The following is a 19,528-nucleotide window of genomic DNA, read 5'->3' as shown; positions in this document are numbered from 1 at the left end:
TTGATTTTGTCCATTGGGAATTGATAGGATTGTTGTCATTTGCTATTGCATCAATGCATGTGACTGTCACACTAGTACACACACATCATCAGAGAAGAGAAGATGATTAAAGAGGGATAGGAAGTTATTTTGATTAAAGATTACAAGTAGGGATGCTCCGATCGATCGGCATCGGCCGATAATCACATTCTATGACTCGATTGTAAATCACTAACAGAGGCAGCTTTTGCAATTTGGAGGCTCGTTTCAAAAAAACAGTTGGAAATATAATGTGTATAACATTGAATTTGTATATTTTCATCAGGTTAGATACTGAAAATTAATCACTCAAACCCCTTTATCTACTGAACCATCGGACTCGCACATCCGCCATGTTTGAAGTTTTTGTAAAAAAAAAATATATATTTGTGTTGTTTCTAATCAAATCCTTTGTCCAACGCATAAGGGGTCGTGGGCAATATTAGTCGTTGTGCACTGCACGGATCTGCATTTCGGATTCTAACTGGAAAAAATAAACCATCCGGGCATCGATGTGCCCGATACCGGAATACCTTATTCGGAAAGGCACAGATAAAAAACACATCTCTTTGGCCTAGCGTAAACATAACACCTTATAGACTTCTATAATTCAATGTTATTCAATGTAATTCAATGGCTGCATAGATTAGATCAGCGGGGACCGGGAACACTTCCCATAAATCCTGATGTACTTGGTAGCTACATCATGAGAAAGATGGAGTCTACGCTAATATTAGTCTCTCTGTTTATCCCGAGGTTCACCACTGTCCGCTGGATCCAGGCCGTATCCAGATCTGAAAGGACCAGCGCCAGGGCACAACGACAACGCAGTCCTGAAGTGTCAACTAGTCTCTCCCTTGTGAAGGCCTCCTTCCCTTGACCTCTATACAGATAAAACGTTGTCGGGATAATTCCAGTTCGCGTGGCTGGCTACGCAGAATCGACAACAATTTCTGAATTATACATTTTTAAGGCCTAATAAGTAGTTTGTTGAGGGTTGATTAGTGAAGGACTACACGCCTGCGCACATATATAGCCTATTCAAACGCGCATATATCGGCCGAACACGTGTGCGTTTTCGCGGATTTGTGTTTCTGAGGTTTGCGCAGAGAAAACGGATAATCGTTTGCACCTTCGAACCTATTTCAGGGAGTGCGTTCTCGAGACACCAGGCACTTTTTGTGCGGATGTGCGGATTTTCTGTTAGAACGGTGTCGTGTTAGCGGCCCCTAAGTTAATGACTAATGATCTTCGCAACTTCACTGTTACGCTAATTTCTATTATCACTGTAAAGCTGCTTTGAAACAATCCATACTGTTAAAAGCGCTATATAAATGAAGGTGACTTGACTTGACTAATGGCTTCAAAATGATAAACTAATTCTACAGAATACCGGTAATAGGAAAAATATTTGGCAGACCCATTCACTCCTCATGTTTGCTGGTTTGCGTGTTTGCAAATTTTTTATTTGATATGTCTATTTAAATGTGTTAAACCTTGTACGATGTTACACGAATGAGTGAAAACTTTATGAATTAAATGAGAACAGCGCGATTGCAAATCAAATATTCACAACAACATCAATGAATCAAATATTCATCAAATTGAACACCACCTCTCAAGAGCAACAACACTGTAAAAGTGTGTATCTGTGCCCTAACCAAATTATTATTAGTTTTAATATTAGTTAACTGACAAAAATCAAAGCCAATTAGTACATCTGATGTTTAATAAACAGCAAGGTAGAGCAGAATTTTTAACCAATGAGATTTAGTGGTGGACGGAGCTACACAGTTTAACAAGAAAAATAGAAACCAAGCAACTGACAAAATGGTTGAGTCCTTAATTTGCATACTCTATACAGTATGAATTTAATTGGTGGTGGGAAATAGTGCTGGGTATGACTTGTTTGATATTGATTCATTTGGATATATCAGGTACAGTATACAGTATGTCCATTTTTTCTCAAGAGAAAACGTCACTCAACTAAAGCTGTAAACAATATAAAAAACCTTGTCACTTGACACTTTACTATAATATTAAAGTTGGCATGAAATGTAAAATGCAATAGTATTTTTTCCACAATTGTTGCACATATTCAAGTGAATTGGCTTCTCTAACTGATCTGTATACGAAGAACATTTAAATCACACATAAGGCAGTTTTTTATAATAATAAATGTAAAATTAAATAATTATGTTTCTACTACATTTCAAAAACTTGTTTTCATGACGGATTTATTCAAACATACATTGATATTGAACAACACGTTAAGTAAAAATAGAATGAATATGAAATATAGTGCATACAGTATTTAGCAAAAAGCTCTTCTCTATAGTTTCTATACATTTTTTTCTATATAGAGCTATAATGGTAATTGAATGGCTTTTCTGTGGTAAATGTAATTATGTGCATATTGCGGTGGAAGCGAGCTGTTCACGCATCAACTGAAAACAGCATCGACAAGATCGACTGTCGATTCTTTGAATTTAGGAATTCATATCAGTTTATCAAAATAAAGAATTACCCGTATTATAAAATAATATTTTCAACCCAGCCTTAGTGGGAAATTATAGTAAGACATATGTAATAATATTAGCTGAAAATTAATGTAAGGGCACACACTTCGAAACAAAAAAGCATCCGTGTACCTTTGGTCAAAGTCAATAAGATATGAATTGGGACACTAAATATAATTTCACATATTATTTAGGACAGATAATATGCAAATAGACAGCCAGTCAAGGTGTTGTTGAGGTCACAGCAAGTTAAAACAAAAAGATGGAAATTTGAGATTTTATCACATTATCTTGTCATGCCTGGTTTGGGTGTGCATGAGAAACTACAATGTATTTGTTTTGTTTGTGGAGAAGGAGAATGTTTCTACATAGTAGTCACAGTATAAATGAATGGGATGTGAGTAGGCCTGATGGAATCAAAAGTCAAATGTACTTCATTCACAACGCTATACATGTTTATTTAATAACTATTTTGTCTTTTGCTTCAGTTCAAACTGAAAATTCTGTCATCATGTAATCAATCATAAAGGGTGATTAAATGTCCGTAAAGGGCTGCAGAGATGCGGCCCATAGGTAAGGAAACAGCCTAATGCTGGCCACACATTACAAGATATTTGTGCCGATTATGGACCGATTTCTCCCCTTCCAACAATTCTAATGTCCCAATTATTTTGATGGTTCTACAGATTATCTTTTTTTATATTTTCCAGTGTGTTAATGCCAAAATCACACTACATGATTTTATGCCGATTTGCAAGTCAATGAGATCTCCGACAGGTCGGGGGCAAATCAGCGGGTGATCAACGACTAGTCAACGACGCATCAAAGAGCCTCACCGACCGCCAGACAAATATCTAGCATGTTAAATAACTGACTCGACATCCTGTGGTGGACCATCCGCGACGGGCTACAGCCAATGAGAGAGCAAGACATGGGTTGAGGTCACCAGAATCCCAGCTGCCCGCTGTGGTGATCCATTCTTTCACTCATATTTCAGGGGGGTTCAGAACAGATCATCGTGCAAACAGCTTGCAGCGCTAATTTCTTCCCGACGCCCATTTTCAAATAAACAACTCCTGTTTTGCGCGTTGTTTCGTGTCATTTCCAGTTCCACTTCTCGCGTGTTTTTTCGTGACAAAACGTGGTTTGGGGACCGGATAGAGTCATTAGTTGTTGTCGCCTCGTGTAGTGTGTGACCTCCAGTTGTGAATCATTTACGTAGTGTGATCACCACAACGACTTCAAGATTTCAGACAGCAAGTCTTGTAGACTGAACAGCACAGCGATCTGCCGACGCTTAAAGTCGTGTAGTCTGAACTAAGCATAAGAGTGACTGAATCTGCCCAGAAGGATGTGGGAGCCACCCTTATCTAGGATCAGAAATCCTGTTGTGTGGGGGGAACCGCGAGGACAAATGTGTGAACGAATGGAGATTATCATGTGGAATGTAACAATACCCAATCAGAAAGCGAGCTGACGGAAGACTCCAGCTTGCGCTGTAACATGCATGTCCACACCGTCTCCATGACTTCATCTATACATTTTTATTTTCCCCCCCACACACTTTCTGTTAAAAGCAGCCCATAAACTATAAGCGGCAATTCTTCTTGTCGGTTGTCCACCACGTTTGTTTACTTTAAAGTCACTTTAAACTTTGTTTGTGAATGGAATCTGTTAGTGTGTAATGTTCCTGGTCACATCACGGCACTCCACACACTACAGGAACAAAACAGTTAAATCGATGATTTCTTATCGTCACGTTTGTGGTCTCTCACATATTGAAAAAGATTTTAAATATCTTTTAGTGTGGCCCCAGCTTAAATGGATGGCCAGTCCTACACAAGGAGTTACAGTATTATCAAAATGTTAAAACTGCTATTTTCCACAGAATGAAAATGCATTATGATCCGCAGCCAAAGGCCTGGAAGTCTGTTTCTATTTTGCATTGACAAATGTAAGAGTTTTTTAGTATTTCAAACTATATTTTCAGCATAACAATGTGAAAAGTTGAAAAGAAAAATGTACATAATTAATGATAGTCTCTATACAGGATGTGTTAGTGCTGCACACTTAAAGGGCTTCCTGTAGAAAAAGAACAAAATGAAGACAGCCGTATATATCAGTATTGTACTTTTACAGTTGTAATGTAAAATATAACTATTGTATTCTTTTTCTTAAGGTGAGTTCACACTTGTAGTTCAGTTCGCTTGGTCCTTTCTAGGGCTGCACAATATATCGAATTTATCGAAATATCGCAAATGTATATATCCCAATATGCATATCGCAACAGCTTGCAATAAATGGGGTCATGAACCAAAGACAGTTTTTTTAGCTTTAATAATTATCAGGATATATTTAATTCATACAGTGAAAACTAAGCAATGTTTTATTTTTATATTTTATGATTCAATATATTTTATTAAATAAACTTAATGTAGGATAACCTGAAACCCTGTGGTTTACACTGATGTTAAAATAACACTTCTTATGCTACAGTAAAACACTGATGTTCACTTTCAGAAGTTATAAGGATGTTTTCTTGTCATAAAAAGAATGTGAAACACATGTAGGTTATATCATTTTAAATATATTTTAAAGATAATTTAAGTTTATTTTACACACTTTAAGCATTTTCGTATCGCATATCGAATATCGCATTATTTAAGGAGTTATCGAACTTGAAAATATCGAACTTGAAAATACCAAACCTATGGCACAGGGATATGTTCACAACCTGATTGGTCGGATTTTATTGCATATATTCCGTCGTGACGGAACTTACAGAATATCTAAAACAATGCTGCGTACTGGGATAAATGCACCCACTGTGTGTGCGTACTGCGTAGCCTACATATGATGGTATTTTGGCCAGCCGAGAACTCGTGAAGAGCTTACAAAATGTGTAAAGCAGTGCACAATAAATGAAAACTTGTGCAGATTCCACGTGGGCCTAGATTTGATGCTCTTATTTACTGAAAGGCTTGAAATATTAATCAGGCCTAACATAAGCACTCATGAACAACACTGTCTAAAGGTGTGTAACGCTGCCCGGTCTGGGCGGTTTAATAAATCATTGGCAAGTATAGGGCAGAAGTAAGGGAAGGAAGTGTTTTGGAAACAAAAAAGCACAGATACCTAATTTAAGATTTCTAATGACAGGATAGAAAAGCTGTGGTCTCTGTTGCTCAGCGACAGGAACCATAGCTATTTTTAGAGAAAAGAGCAGAGGAGGAAATACAGCAGGAGCAAGAGAGCATGCAAACAGTGAAAAGACAAGTATGCATAGTGGAAAACAGGCAGGCACAGAGAGAAAGAAGATTCCTATCAACAGGCTTATCACAGAAAACCAGGGCAGAAAAGCACATGGCTGGCTGCCTGTATCATAACATACATAAACACACACAGTCATATCATTCTTTCTGTGATGACCTGCAGTGGTCAGCTGGTATTTTTGAGCAGCTTGAGCTTATGGTCAAGGTTTATTTAAATAATATTTGCATTGGCTATTTCAAGCTCGACTCTCAAACAACAAATTAGCATATGTGAAAACATCCATGCTAGTCAGCACGAGCACAAATATTCCACAAAAGTGTTTGTCATTCAGTTTGTGTCATTTAAAAGAATATACGAGGTTAAAATGAATTCAAGGTCATCCATAAAATGAAATTGTCATAATTTACTCATTCCAACCCTTATGGATTCAAATAGGTTTGTGTATGGAACAGGCTGAAAATATATATTTTTAATCACATAATTGTTCGTTTTGTCTAATCTCATTCTTGTTCTAATTCAAATATGGCAGTTTTCAGCAATAATGTCACATTCACCAGGTCTAAGACTTTCTCGCATGTGTTTGTGTTACAAATGCTGCTGTGCTGTCTGAATATGATGAAAATGACTTTTGAGACCAAACTCTAATTTGACTTTCTAAATATATGCTTTAAAAAAAAACTACAAGTGAATTTAGGCATCACAAAATATATACTGAATGGAAATTTATTTTAAGATTTTCTAAAAATTATATTTAAGTAAAAATTGTCAACTGACAAATAAAGTGTGTCAATATATTAATATAATTTTTTTGATGATCTTTGGGGGTTTTAAAGATTGTGAGTGTCTAAAGAAATAATAAGCAAGCACAATAAAATGTCTAATATCAGCCAATTTAAGGTGCGTTCACACCATGTTGGAATTACCGTTGTTACGAGATTCCGACTTGTAAAAAGCGCTCACATTCTCGTAGAACTCGTAATTATAACTTGTAAAATCAGAATTTTCAGAGAGCAACAACTTGTACCACGTGTTGGTACACTTGACTGCGGCAGATACATTTTGCCGTTGATAGTGTTGCCATTGAAACGCATGATTCTAAGGACGTGTCACACGATCCTTCATCCTAATATGCTGATCAAGAAACATTTCTTCCTATTTTCCATTTATGTTTAAAACAGCTGTGCTGCTAAATATTTGTATGGAACCCGTGCTACATTTTTGTCCAGGATTCTTTGATGAATGGAAACAGCCTTTATTTGAAATAGAAATCTTTAGTAATATTGTAAATGTCTTTACTGTCACTTTTGACCAATTTCACTCATTGCTATACTACAAGGAAAATAGAACACAATACATTATTCAAAATGTGTTCCATAGAAAACCTAACAGCTTATGCGTTTGAAATTACATGAGGGTGAGTAAATAATGACAGAATTTTCATCTTTGGGTAAACTGTTTCTTTAAGGAAATAATTAACTTAAAAAGCACTCTCACATTCACGTTAACTATAACTTTCTCTCCCTCTCACTTCAGCTCTCTATGATCCTCTCTGTCTCTCACACACATGCTGGAGTGACTCTTGAATTAAACATGACAGCGACAGTGGCGCTTTGCAGTCTGAATTCTAATTACATCGACTCTATTGTAGACACTGCTGCCATGTGACAGGCGCTCACACACTCTCTCACACACACACACAGAAGTGGTCCATATGGGATTACACAATGGCGTCAAGACTGTAGGACACATCACTAAATTATCTGAACTTCAAAGTCCAAACACAACAATGCATACCAAAGGCAAAGTAAGCACACAAATACACAGCTGCTGAAGAGCCAGTGTCTGCCTGTAAGGAGAACTTCCTGGAGGACACCAGTAAGGTTACGAGAGGTGAGGAACGGGGGAGGGGCAGAAACGGAGGAAGTGAGGATAAGGACAGAGACAGAGGTGTGGTGCATGATGGAGGAGACGGCATTCTGTCTGGTCAATAATTAAACATGGTGGACTTTCACACTCGTAGCAGGACGTACAGGAGAAGAGGAGGGTTTCCATCCGCTTCCTTGTGTGTTTGTAAGGCACACATCATAAAATTAGACATTTTACAGACAGATCTACATTTTGCAAGCTAAAAGAATCTGCAACCAGAGGTGTCCTCTCACGTGGAGGGGAAATTATGTATTAAACAGTTAACATAGAGGAGGATAAAAGTTGACCAAACAAACATATGTCTGAATATATGGGTCTATTACAAATATGATTTTGAGCGGGATTTCAGTCTGTGTTTTTTGATGAATTTGGCAGTAGTGCTATTAGTGTTTTCGATGGCGGGAGGAAAATATACAAAATATGGTCAAATTTATTTTTAAACGCAAGTTATTAAATATTACACTTTTAAAAGGCAATTTAATTTAGCTGTATAACCATTCAGTTGTCGCTCATCTGCACTTTTTTGTTGTTTTTACTCTTGCCTATATTTTTGTTCATCCCTGGGTTTTCTTGCTTACTAATAAATGTTTACGATTTGATTATTATTTGATTATTAGTTGCCTGTGTTGTTACTCCAGTAATTATGTGTGTGATTTTAATTCCATTTTATTCCAGCAACCGTAATTTTTAAACAATAGTTGAATTAAAACAGCCCAGCATGTTGGGTCAAACATTTAACCCAGCTGAGTAAAAACCACCCAGCACTGGGTTGCCAAAATTATCCAAGTTGGGTTGTTTTTAAACTTGCATTTAGTGTAGAGTGTAGACATCTTAATTCGCATTATAAAAAAAATAAAAAAAAGATTTTACAGGATAAAAAGTATTTCTAAAAATTGTGCAAAAAATTTGCATATGTTAACCAAGCACTACCGTGAATGACTGATTTAACACTGACTCTTCACATCCCTATCCTTTTAGAAGTGTATGCAAAGAGAATTTGCTTTCGCAACGCAGAAAACATGCATCTTATCGACATGTACACAACACAAACGTAGGCCTATATGTTTGAGGGCGGTTCAAAGTAGATGTTGTTCGCGGGCAGCCAATGCAGACCATAGTGGACATTATGCAAATTTGTTACATTGTTACATATGAATGTTACAGAAATTACTAATGACTCATTTCGGCAGTTCAGAATGAACCAAAACCAACAGGTTTGAAGAATGTGATGTTTTCCCATTCAAAGAGATGGGAGCTGCAGTTGTATGCCCGAGAGGCGTTTCAAAGATGGCCACAGAGTGAAACGACTTGTCTTAAAGGGGCTTTGGTAAAGCCCCGCACACTTTCTAAAGCTGGGCAATGTCAAATTAAACCTTTAATGGTTCATTAAAACACTCCCTCTTCGAGCGCTTCAGAATAAGCAGCAGAGACATAAAAGCTAATATTAAACCATGACGAAAGTCCTCTGACATATTCTTCCTCAGGCTTTTAATAATATTAACTTGCTATAAACACACTATAAATCTATGCACTTTCATGTTCAGATCAAAGATCTAGCTATTAGGGTAATGTTAATGCGATTAATCAAATTTTAGTTCTGCTTTGACTTCCAACGATTATGAAAACAAAAAAAGTTTGTACCTCGTTCCTTTCCTTTACAGTGGTGCGGCTTTTCCGCTCCTCTTTAAAAGCCCACACATAACGTACAAATCAGTACAATCATGAATGTGACTTCCATAAAATGCAGTCAACTGTAGGACGTGCTTAATCATAAATGAATTCTTAAAATAACTCATGCTATTGGGTTCATTTTATATTTAGACAAATAAAAGTGTAGTTTGAGCTTAGTGTGCACGCCTAAATGGTATAATACAAGCAAATAAATGTCAAAATGCTGGGCTTGGCGAGTAGTGACGTAAATAGTTGGTTATGTTTCAAGTAAACGTAAACATTTGGAAGAAAATTAGGATGTGTATCACTGGATCAATGCATTAGGTCTTAAAGTGACAGCAGCCTAATATACTGTACCTGCTGCTGTCTGCATCATTAATGTCAAGTATTTGTTTTGTACTTTTTCACTGTATTTCACTCTTACTGAATGCAAAAAAAAAAGTTAATCAAACAACAACAAAAAAAATATATATATAACTCAACTATAATGCTCACTGTGAAATAGACATTTAGTGCCTCGTGACGCTGCTAGTGTGTTTTTAAAAAAATGTGGTGCTCTTATTGAACACAATTGGAAAAATACGCTAGCCTCTGAAAAAAATTGTTTGGTGGATACACGGCCTAATTATAGTATTCTTCTGGGGTAAATGAACTTGGACTGCATTTTATATAGCGCTTTCACAGACCCAATGGCCACCAAAGCGCTTTACATGTTGCAGGTTGTAGACAACCAACATGAAGTCAAGTCAAGTCATCTTCATTTATATAGCGCTTTTAACAATGTAGATTGTTTCAAAGCTGCTTTACAGAGATAAACGTATAATTTAAGGTAACAGATTGTTTTGGCTTTATAGCGGTTCTTGAATAATGTTATATTCCAGCTAAAGTTAGTTTTGATTGATTCACTTCCGTCGAAAGGATAATTTGTTATTAAATTAGGGGCCGCTAAGACGACACCGTTCTCTCTACACAGACTTTAAACGCGAACCTGTGATAAACGCTGAACCACTGAGTCACTGCCGGTATCGAAATTGGTATTGAGAATTGTGAAATTTCACTTGCATCTAAAAAGTAAATATCATGAAAACCTTATTTCCAACAAATATATACTTAAATGTTGTATAATAATATTATATAAATAAATTACTTTATTTTATTATTACCTTGTACTTTATAGTACAAGGTTTTGGTCATATGGCCCCCTCATAATCGTGGTTAAAATATTGACCAAAATAATTCTGTCATAATCAAGCATCCCTGCTAGTTATAAATGTTCACTGTATAGTGTATGCAGACTCGAACGCTGTATACTCTACTAATGTAATATTTAATGAACAGAGCAGTATTTAGAGTAGACATTGTCAGGAAAATTGCTATTTTATCATTTCATGTCAACAATCCAGACACTTTAAAGGCCATCACCTCTGATTCTCTGTTACATTGTGCTATACCATAATTACAGAGTAAATTTAACATCATATTCAGCAAATAACTCATGATCTTTCCAATAAATGAAATCAGACCCTACTACACATACTTTTGCTTCCAAAAACATTAGATATTTTAGTCTTATCTAAAACCACTCATATTAATTATATGTATTATTACCCCTATGATTATTACACGTTTACAATGGTTGAGCTCGGACTTGGGTCTGTAGATGTGTTCTTGAACTAAATCACTCTCATTGCTCTATTCTCAGTGATCTCAAGCCACAAGCAAAACTAAAGGTCATAACATAATCGTGATTATCCAACACAACAACAGGATTCAGTCAAGCCCCAGAGAATAATGAGCCGACCCGGGCCAGACAATATGCTAAGAGCATTGGTGAGATTTTAGCCCAACCCCCTCAACCACAGCTCATACAAGACCCCAAGAGAAAAGATAATAAGAATCAATCATTCTAGGGTGATTTAGTTGAGGAGTACATCTGCATAAGAAATAAAGTAAAAAATTAGAATTGGTTTTGAGTGATGTGGGCATTCGGTTCGCAATTGGATACACTTTACAAGAATCAACTCAAACCTCTTTCAGTAACGGAAAAGTTTTTAATATATTTTTTATCAATGTCCACTTGGGTTCTTGTACGTCACATTACCACTGACCCTTTCAACATGACTATAAAATAATTATTGTGATGGTTTTTATTGTGATTATTATTAACTACAAATATTAAACAAAATATTGTACTATTGTACTGTAAAATAAAAACAAATAATTTAATACAAATTAAATTAGGTTTTCCTTTTTGCGCGGGGGTGATTTCAGCATCTCAGTCTATTTTATTTCAATCTATTGTGCAGTCTAAATTAGTGGTGCTTGCCCAGGAAGATCCTAGAAGATAATAATTAACACATATCCAACCAACCACAGCAAAACAATGCCCTAGCAGCCAGTCATAACACCTTAACAACTACATAGCAATGCCCTAGCAGCCAGTCATAACACCTTGGCAACTGCAAAGCAACAATCTAGTCACCACTTATAACACATTATAACTGCATATAGCAACCACCCCAAAACATCCTAGCAACCACTACCAACAGTAACACTCTGAAAACCACAACAAACCAAAACATCCTAGCATTATGGCATTAAGTTTTGCATGGGAAACCAATTACAGTTCGTTTAATAATGTCAAATGTATTTGGAAAAAAATCATGGTAAAAAAAATGCAAAATAGTCTAACACAACCATGACATCAAGAACTTGAAGAGCTTTTAGAGTAAGTAGGCCCTACATATCCACCCCTCAGTTCTTGCAGAAATAAAGACTGTGACCCCTTAGGGAAAGAGAGTGAGATGCGCATTGACGGTAAATTCCCAACAAATGACAATGACATCCCCTTGATGTTGCCATAATCGTTTCCTTCTCTAAGCTCCGAACCAGGAAGAGCTTCAATAAAAGCTCTAAAAACCCAACAAAACAAAGGTGTGGCATGAGCCAATCCTCAATCACTAACATCACCAACAAACACAACAGAGAGAGAGAACAAAAGCAGCACATAACCTAACCCAACCTGGGCCTGGCCAGCTGGATGCTTCACCAAGGTGAGGCAACAACACTGTTAGTAACATGAAATCAAACATTTCTATCAATGATCAACTTAGCATGATTCCATTATGAATTCAAATGTACCCCCCAACAAATGAAGCATTAATTCATTGTGAAATGTACAAAAGTGCCCACAAATGTATTTCACGCTGATGTAGTTCAAGAAAATGTGAGTGATGCGTACCTTATGTCTGAGCCCTGTATGTGTAGGATTGGCCTGTTCAAGCCCAATAACTAGATTACTATAACGAATACGAAACCTATATTAGTGTCCGCACCAGCTGATAATAGTGTTCTACGTCTGCACGCTGTGGTTATGTCGTCTGCCACTTTAAATCAACAGAATCATGCAACAACGGAACTGAAAAGTTTAAATACTGTATAAGGTGTCTTAAAAACAGCGCTCAGGTTGCCAGACTTTAGCATCACAAAACTAGTCATCATAGTACAAAAAGAAATATCTATACATAATGACTGAAAACAAAAACAGAAAAGTATTTATTTATCTTTGAAGTACTAAAGTGCTGCTTTAGCAATAGTAGTGAAGCTTATCGGAGAGAGTTTACTGTGCAGAAAATCTAATAACACAACTACTGTAGCTGTTAGCATGCTAAAATCCTCAGAGAAAGTGTCTCTATTCATCTCCATTAGCAGTACCGCTAAAATATTAACGCTAAAACTAAATTTGAAGAACAAAAACAGTAAAACTCTAATAATTGACTCTAATGTCAAACAACTGGAACCATCATTAGTTTGAATACATTCTATGGATCTAAACCTAGTTTGAAAAACCTAGTTGACAGCACCACTGTGTAGAGGAAGTGAAACAGATCATCTCTGCTTGTTTGGTTTCCTGTTTTGAGATCGATTTTGACTGTGACTTCTGTGAGAAGTCAAACAAATCTCAAGTGCGGCTTTGTAAAATTACAAGTAGTTATCAGTTCAAAAATACAAATCCTAACTATGTAGATATATTTCTTGAGAGTAATGCGATATACAAAAAAAAAAATACAATAAAAAGTCACCTTTTAGCAAATTGCACATATGCCAAAATAGTTTTTGAAGGGGAGAATAAACAGGTTCCCTAATGTTTGCAGTTTCACATTCCCTTCAGGATTCACTGACAAATCTGAGAGAACTTTATTAGATCTCACTAAATCCTATACTTGACTCCAAACAGAACACGTGACTCTTTTTCCACCATAAATCACCTGACCTCCTCCGGCAAGTTTTTTTTTACTGCTGTTTACATTTGGTTATAAATTAAAGTCACAATGTGAGCATATACTACAGGCTGTTTTTGACATGGCACATTTTCTATATTATTTGCATATAGCATATTTTTATATTGTTTTCTAGAGGTTTTTTTTTACTTTAAGTTGCCCTTCGAAATGTTTAGTGTTGCTTGAGTTTCCCAAATTCGTTTCACTGTAAAGCACAGAATCTCCCTTAGACAGTTATAACTTGTTTGGACTGATGATGTCTAGCAGGAAGTATCTCGTTGTTACTGCATGTGACATGAACAACTCAAAATCCACAAGTTTACAAAATGGAAGTGGAACACCTTAACAGCTTTTCAAGATCCAAATACTCAGTTTACAGTTTCTACTTGATCACTGACCTTCTAGTACAAGAAAAAACAATAAAGTACAGCACTATGATGACACATTTTGAATTATGCAGTGGTAAATAATATAGTGAACCTTTGAACAGGTCATAAACACCCAACAACGGTCTTATAAAACATCCTTAAAGCCTTTAAAAATAAAATAAAAATTTGAGCGTGGATTTGCACAGATTTCAAACTTTAAAAAAAAAAAAAAACGTATTTGTCATTTTCAAGTCATTAAGAAAATAACTTATTTAATAAACACTTTCTTAAATTTGCTAAATTCTTTTTTAATTATTCAAAATGGAAAGTTTTGTCATTAATTACTAACCCTCACGCGGTGCCAAAACCTATATGACCCTTTTCTTTAGTAGAACACAAAAGAGGATATTAGGCAGAATAAAAATAAATGGTGACTGGGGGTTCCTAATATTTCCTTGTGTGCCCCACAGAATAAAGTGATGCATGTTTTTAATGGAAAAAGGGTGAGTACAATTCTTTTTGGGTGAACTATCATTTTAAGCCTCTTCTTAAAGACATAAAATGTATTGAATGCATGTCTAGTGAGTGAAGTATAGATATTATGCTAAATATGATAACATATTTACCTTTTTTCCTGATGATCCCGTCTTCGAGAGGCAGGATCGCCCTAGGGAAAGATAGCCCCCAACGACCTCTATCTCTTCTGCAGCAGGGTAACGCTTTTTAATTAGGGTGCCCAGATGGGCATAAGGGGCTTGTGGCGTGCTCGGAGATTCAGTGACAGCCTCCGGGGTCTCAGAAGGGCCAGGTGGAGCCTCGGGCCTCCGTTTTGGAACAACTGTAAATGTATTCCCTTTGCGCCTCTGCAGTGCAGGGCTCACGACGGACGGCATGGGCTCCACGACTACGTCATCGATGTTCGTAATAGGCAGCGTATCGATTGGAGGTTCCTCTGGGGGTGAGGCTGATTTGACAGGTGAGCCTATTGAGGGTGGAGAGGATGGGGTCGGGGAGGTGGGTGTGGCAGGTGGGGTGTGTTGCGGAGACCCTGTTTTGGCTTCTACGGTCACCTTTTCTGTAAGCTTTGGTCCGAGGGGTGTGAAAGAAGTAGGCAGGGGGGTTGGCACAGCGGGCTCTGAAACTGCCACACCCACCAGGGGTCGTGGGGATGGGGGGGAAAGGACTGGGCTGGAGGGGGCAGTGCTGCCAGGTGACGAGATTGCCGCGCGACTCTTGGGAATGACGGTGAAGGAATTGCGAGACTGAAGACGCAGGTTGGCGAGCGCACGGGCCTGTAGATCACCGGCCGGAAGGAGAGAAAGATCGGGGCGAGGGGACGGCCGGATCTCGAAGCTGGGCGATAAGGGGGGTGACGTGGGGCTAAGAGTGCAGTCGGCATGGGCACGGTGGCTCTCCGGAGAGCATGGCACCTTGGCTTTGGAGGCCCCATCTGTGCTTTCCCAGTCCCGTTCTCTAACAGGCTTGGATGGGGACATCTCAGCGTCCTCCTTGGGATACACAGTGACACTTCGTCCCCCACTCCCCTCAAAACGTCTACGTGCAGAAGACACTAACTGAGGGGACCCGGAAACAGGCGTACTGCTCCCTGAGTCACAAGGAGAGGCGAGATGATTGATTACGGTAGACTGTGCGTTTTGGAAGACTTTGCTGTGTGGAGAGCCAGCTTGCGGAGACACTGGACATTTTGGCACCACATCTGGCTTGGGTCTGGAGCTTGGCCTGACAGGAATATGGTCCAAGTCCAGGAGGTTTTCTGTGCTGCGCGACTTGGGCTGCAACCTGCCATAATTCCTGTCAAATTTCTGTAGCATGCGACTCACCCTCCCTTGGCCCTCCAGCGGAGAGGAAGCGGGTCGTCCCAGCGTGCTGAGGTTTTCCTCGCTTTTACTAAGCGCAGTGTCGTAAATGACCACTTCCTTCGCGTGTATCTCCGTAACAGGACTACCTCTTTGATCTAAAAGGTCATTGAGAGAGCTATATCCGCTCACCGTGCCGTTCTGCTGCAGTTTCGACGCGTGCTTCAAACTACATCCTTCCGGAAAGTACTCAGGGTCGGATTCAATGATGATGATATTCTCAGCGCGTATAGTCCGTATCCCGGGAACGCTGCCATATAACTCGAGGATGTGCTGAACGGGACGCGCGGCGTTCTCTTGGCTCTGACGCTTCTTGCGTTCTTTCTCCAGTTTAATGAATGGGTTTTCCTGCAGCGGACCCAAGCTCTCTTGCAGCACCAGGCTCTCTTGCGCTACGTTGTCTCTTTCTGTTCTCTCCTCCGAGTCGTAAGGATCTGCGGATGGCCAGTGCTCTTTTGTTTTCACCGGAGACAGATCCGGGCTTTTAGTTGCGCGCTTGGCAGCAGTAATGGTATAATTCCTGCTAGAATGTGCGCTGGTAATATCATCCTTGCTTTTGCTGGCCGTTCCCTCACCGTTAAGTCGAGATGCGACGGACTCGGCACCTGCTCCGGACCCGCCGCCCTTCGCCTTCCTCCGCTCAAGGATCTCGCGTTTCCAGGCCGGCATCCTCGGGCTCTCTTGCCCTGGCTCTTGGCGAAGAACGCGAAGATCCCCGCCCGACATTATGGGAGAAACGGGGTTTGTGGGGAAACGTGTGAAACAGAATAATCTCTCGCTGTACCTGCAGCTCTTCTTCTTATTCGTCCTCGTACATCATTGCAGCCGCAACAATGTATCCTGCATGATGATGATGTGCCAGTCTACCGACACGACCCCGCCCTCGGAGAGTGACGTCACTCTTTCGTCTCAGGGTGGACACCTCATTTGGTCATTTCGACTTGAGGCACACCTTTTGTTTTAACATATGCCCCGCCCACTTACCCTCTACTATTGTGAATATTAAAGCGAGTGCTGTCTGTCAAACATAGCGAGACCCACCCATTTCATAGCTTTAACCCTTTCAGTATTTCGGATCTTGAATTTTGATCTTAATAAATGATCTATGTAGGCTATTATAAATAATATCTAAACTGTAAATAGGCCTATGCTACTGTTTTCGAAAGAAATGTACCCTAATAAGCAATTAGCCTACATTTTTAAATATTGATAAAAATTTACTTATTGAAAAATAAATTAACAAAAACATTCAAACTCTTTATTAATAATACTATTTCTTTATATAAAAAACGGTATTTGGTTAAATAAATCTTATATATATATATATATATAAGTCAACAATTTCCTGTGATGTCGTGGTATAACTGGTGTTCATAATCCAGTTTTAAGATGAATTAAATAGAACATACATAAAGATTATAGCAAGACATTATATGTATAGCCTACAGCACGTCAAGTTATTTATAGACTACTTCGTCCAGCTATATAACTAGTCTGTCTGTAGCCTATTATTCACCTACGCTGTGAATTTAGATGACCTCAAAATTATTTTGAAGACAGGAAAACATGTTCGTTTAAGATATGGGTGTGCGACCTTTAATACAATTGTTGCCATTTACAGCCACAATGGCTTGCAATAAGTAGACCTACTGCATGTCCAGTGTGGCAATTCATTGTTTAAAAATGCCTAAACATATGTTCAAGGAAATTATTTTTATGCTATCACAAACCGAGTGCAAAGTCCAAAAATAACATCACTGCTGACTAAATAGAAATGCTTTCTGTTTCTCTATTATATATTACTCAAATGGAAAAGGACATCTAAAATGCAACAACACTACTGTTATTTCTACAGTTTAATCAGACAAATTAAAAATTGTGAAGTGTTTAGTTAAAGCTACAGTGCCATCTAGTGATTATACGACTTACATTTTAACGCAAGATAACCAACCCAACATAAATATCAAACAACAAAAAATAACTACAGGTCACTTCATAGCTAACATTTTTAGGTCACTTCAAGGCATGGTTACAAACCAAGGAAGAAGATCAGGAAAACAGTGAGTGTTTGAATGTTGATGGTTTATTTACAATTATACAAAAAACAATAAAAGGTAATAACACAGATAAAGCAACATTGACAGTATTCAGAGAAAATCCAGACCAAACCTCTCATAGCACTTAAGGACAATAATAATAATCATCAAAAAAATTGCACATTACTTTAAGCATCGTTTGAAATGCCATGTTTACATGCTTGAGACAGAAATTCAGTTGAATACATAAAAAAAAGGTCACGATGATTTTGCAACAATTTATTCCTTCTGGTTTAAATGACACCAGCAGGAGTCCGTTTAATTCACAAAAGTCCCTTGGCATGTGTGCAGGCCGCAGTCCTTTAATTGACACGACAAGCGCGAATCATGAGCAGCTGCAAAAGGATGAAAAGCGGGGAAACAATGAGCCCGAACCACAAATCATGTGCCTGGTCCTGTTCAGCCAGTTTCTGGCACAGCAGCACCTCACACACCAGCTTGAGGCTGAGCACGGTCAGCACCCACAGCAAGCGCAGCACTGCCAGACGCTTCTCTCCTTCTTGATAGAGGCGGATGGATACAATGGCTGTGAAGTAGGTGCTGAGGCCATCAGCAGCGAACAAGGGTGAGAAGACAATCCACCAGCTCATCTCAAGTGTCTGTTTGTCCAAGTCCATGTGCAGGGCCACCAGTACGCTGAAGACCAGCAGCGCGCCCAAGTGGAGGAACAGCTCGAATGTGGCAAAGCCCAGCCATTGCACCAGCTCTCGCAAAGAGAACAGCATTATTAATGGGGCACCACTGAGCGTTGTTTACTCGGGAGACTAAGGTCAAACACTAGCCTAAGAAACTGGAAGTGAAGAGACGCATTCAAATAAGTTAGTGGCTATTCAAGTCTATGAAAAATCCTCCAATGAAGACTGTTTCACTATTTTGGCAGCATCATGCTCCTTCTGAGATGGATCAGGTCCACCTTCTGATTCATTTGACAGCTCTATCAAAACCTGAAAAAATGGGGGGAAAGACTTCATTATCAAAATACAACTATAAAAAAAATGCAACTAAAATTCAACTTTCTAATTGTATGGAAAACACTGATACCATGAAACACAGATGGAGTCAAAAAGCTATTCTACTGTATATAATTATAGGGAATTATTATTAGCCAACAATGGTATTTGCATGATATGCAACCATGCCCAAAACATGGTTGACTACTGTGACTATATGAATAACATTTCAATCAATACAGGCTTCAACAAGGATTATTTAACTATCCTTAACATCAAAGCTTCTGTATTATAAATATACATCATAATCTAGGTTAACACTGTGCAGATAAACATGTTATTAGTAAATTAACGTCCATCATTTTGAAGAATTAAATTTGTAAGTATAAACAAGCGAGCTGTCAGTTAGCATATGATGACGAGTACTAAATGCGCCAATGATATGATTTTACCTTACATATATCACTCGCAGTGATGGTTGGAGGCAAACAAATAATGATAACCTACATTTTTAAATGATCGTTATTGAACGGATGGGTTGACAGCGGTG

At 38.4% G+C, this 19,528-nt stretch overlaps 2 protein-coding genes across 2 annotated transcripts in view; both read right to left on the bottom strand.

Annotated features, from left to right (window-relative positions):
• The window catches only part of tprn (taperin), a 48,353-nt gene extending 31,488 nt beyond the window's left edge, over window positions 1-16,865 (bottom strand). The window contains exon 1 of the mRNA XM_079607843.1: window positions 14,682-16,865. Within this exon, the coding sequence (XP_079463969.1) occupies window positions 14,682-16,658 (1,977 nt within the window). The 5' untranslated portion in view covers window positions 16,659-16,865. The remainder of the gene's footprint in view (window positions 1-14,681) is intronic.
• Window positions 16,866-18,193: 1,328 nt separating this feature from the next.
• tmem203 (transmembrane protein 203) lies at window positions 18,194-18,883 on the bottom strand. The gene has a single exon (XM_079607949.1). It carries the CDS (start codon window positions 18,751-18,753, stop codon window positions 18,331-18,333), a length of 423 nt encoding a protein of 140 aa, XP_079464075.1. The 5' UTR covers window positions 18,754-18,883; the 3' UTR covers window positions 18,194-18,330.
• Between the last annotated feature and the right edge of the window lie 645 nt (window positions 18,884-19,528).

The sequence above is a fragment of the Phoxinus phoxinus genome (assembly GCF_949152265.1).
Source record: "Phoxinus phoxinus genome assembly, chromosome: 3".
Lineage (NCBI taxonomy): Eukaryota > Metazoa > Chordata > Actinopteri > Cypriniformes > Leuciscidae > Phoxinus > Phoxinus phoxinus.
Note: the sequence above shows the minus strand (reverse complement) of the source record. Positions and strands in the feature narration are given on the sequence as shown.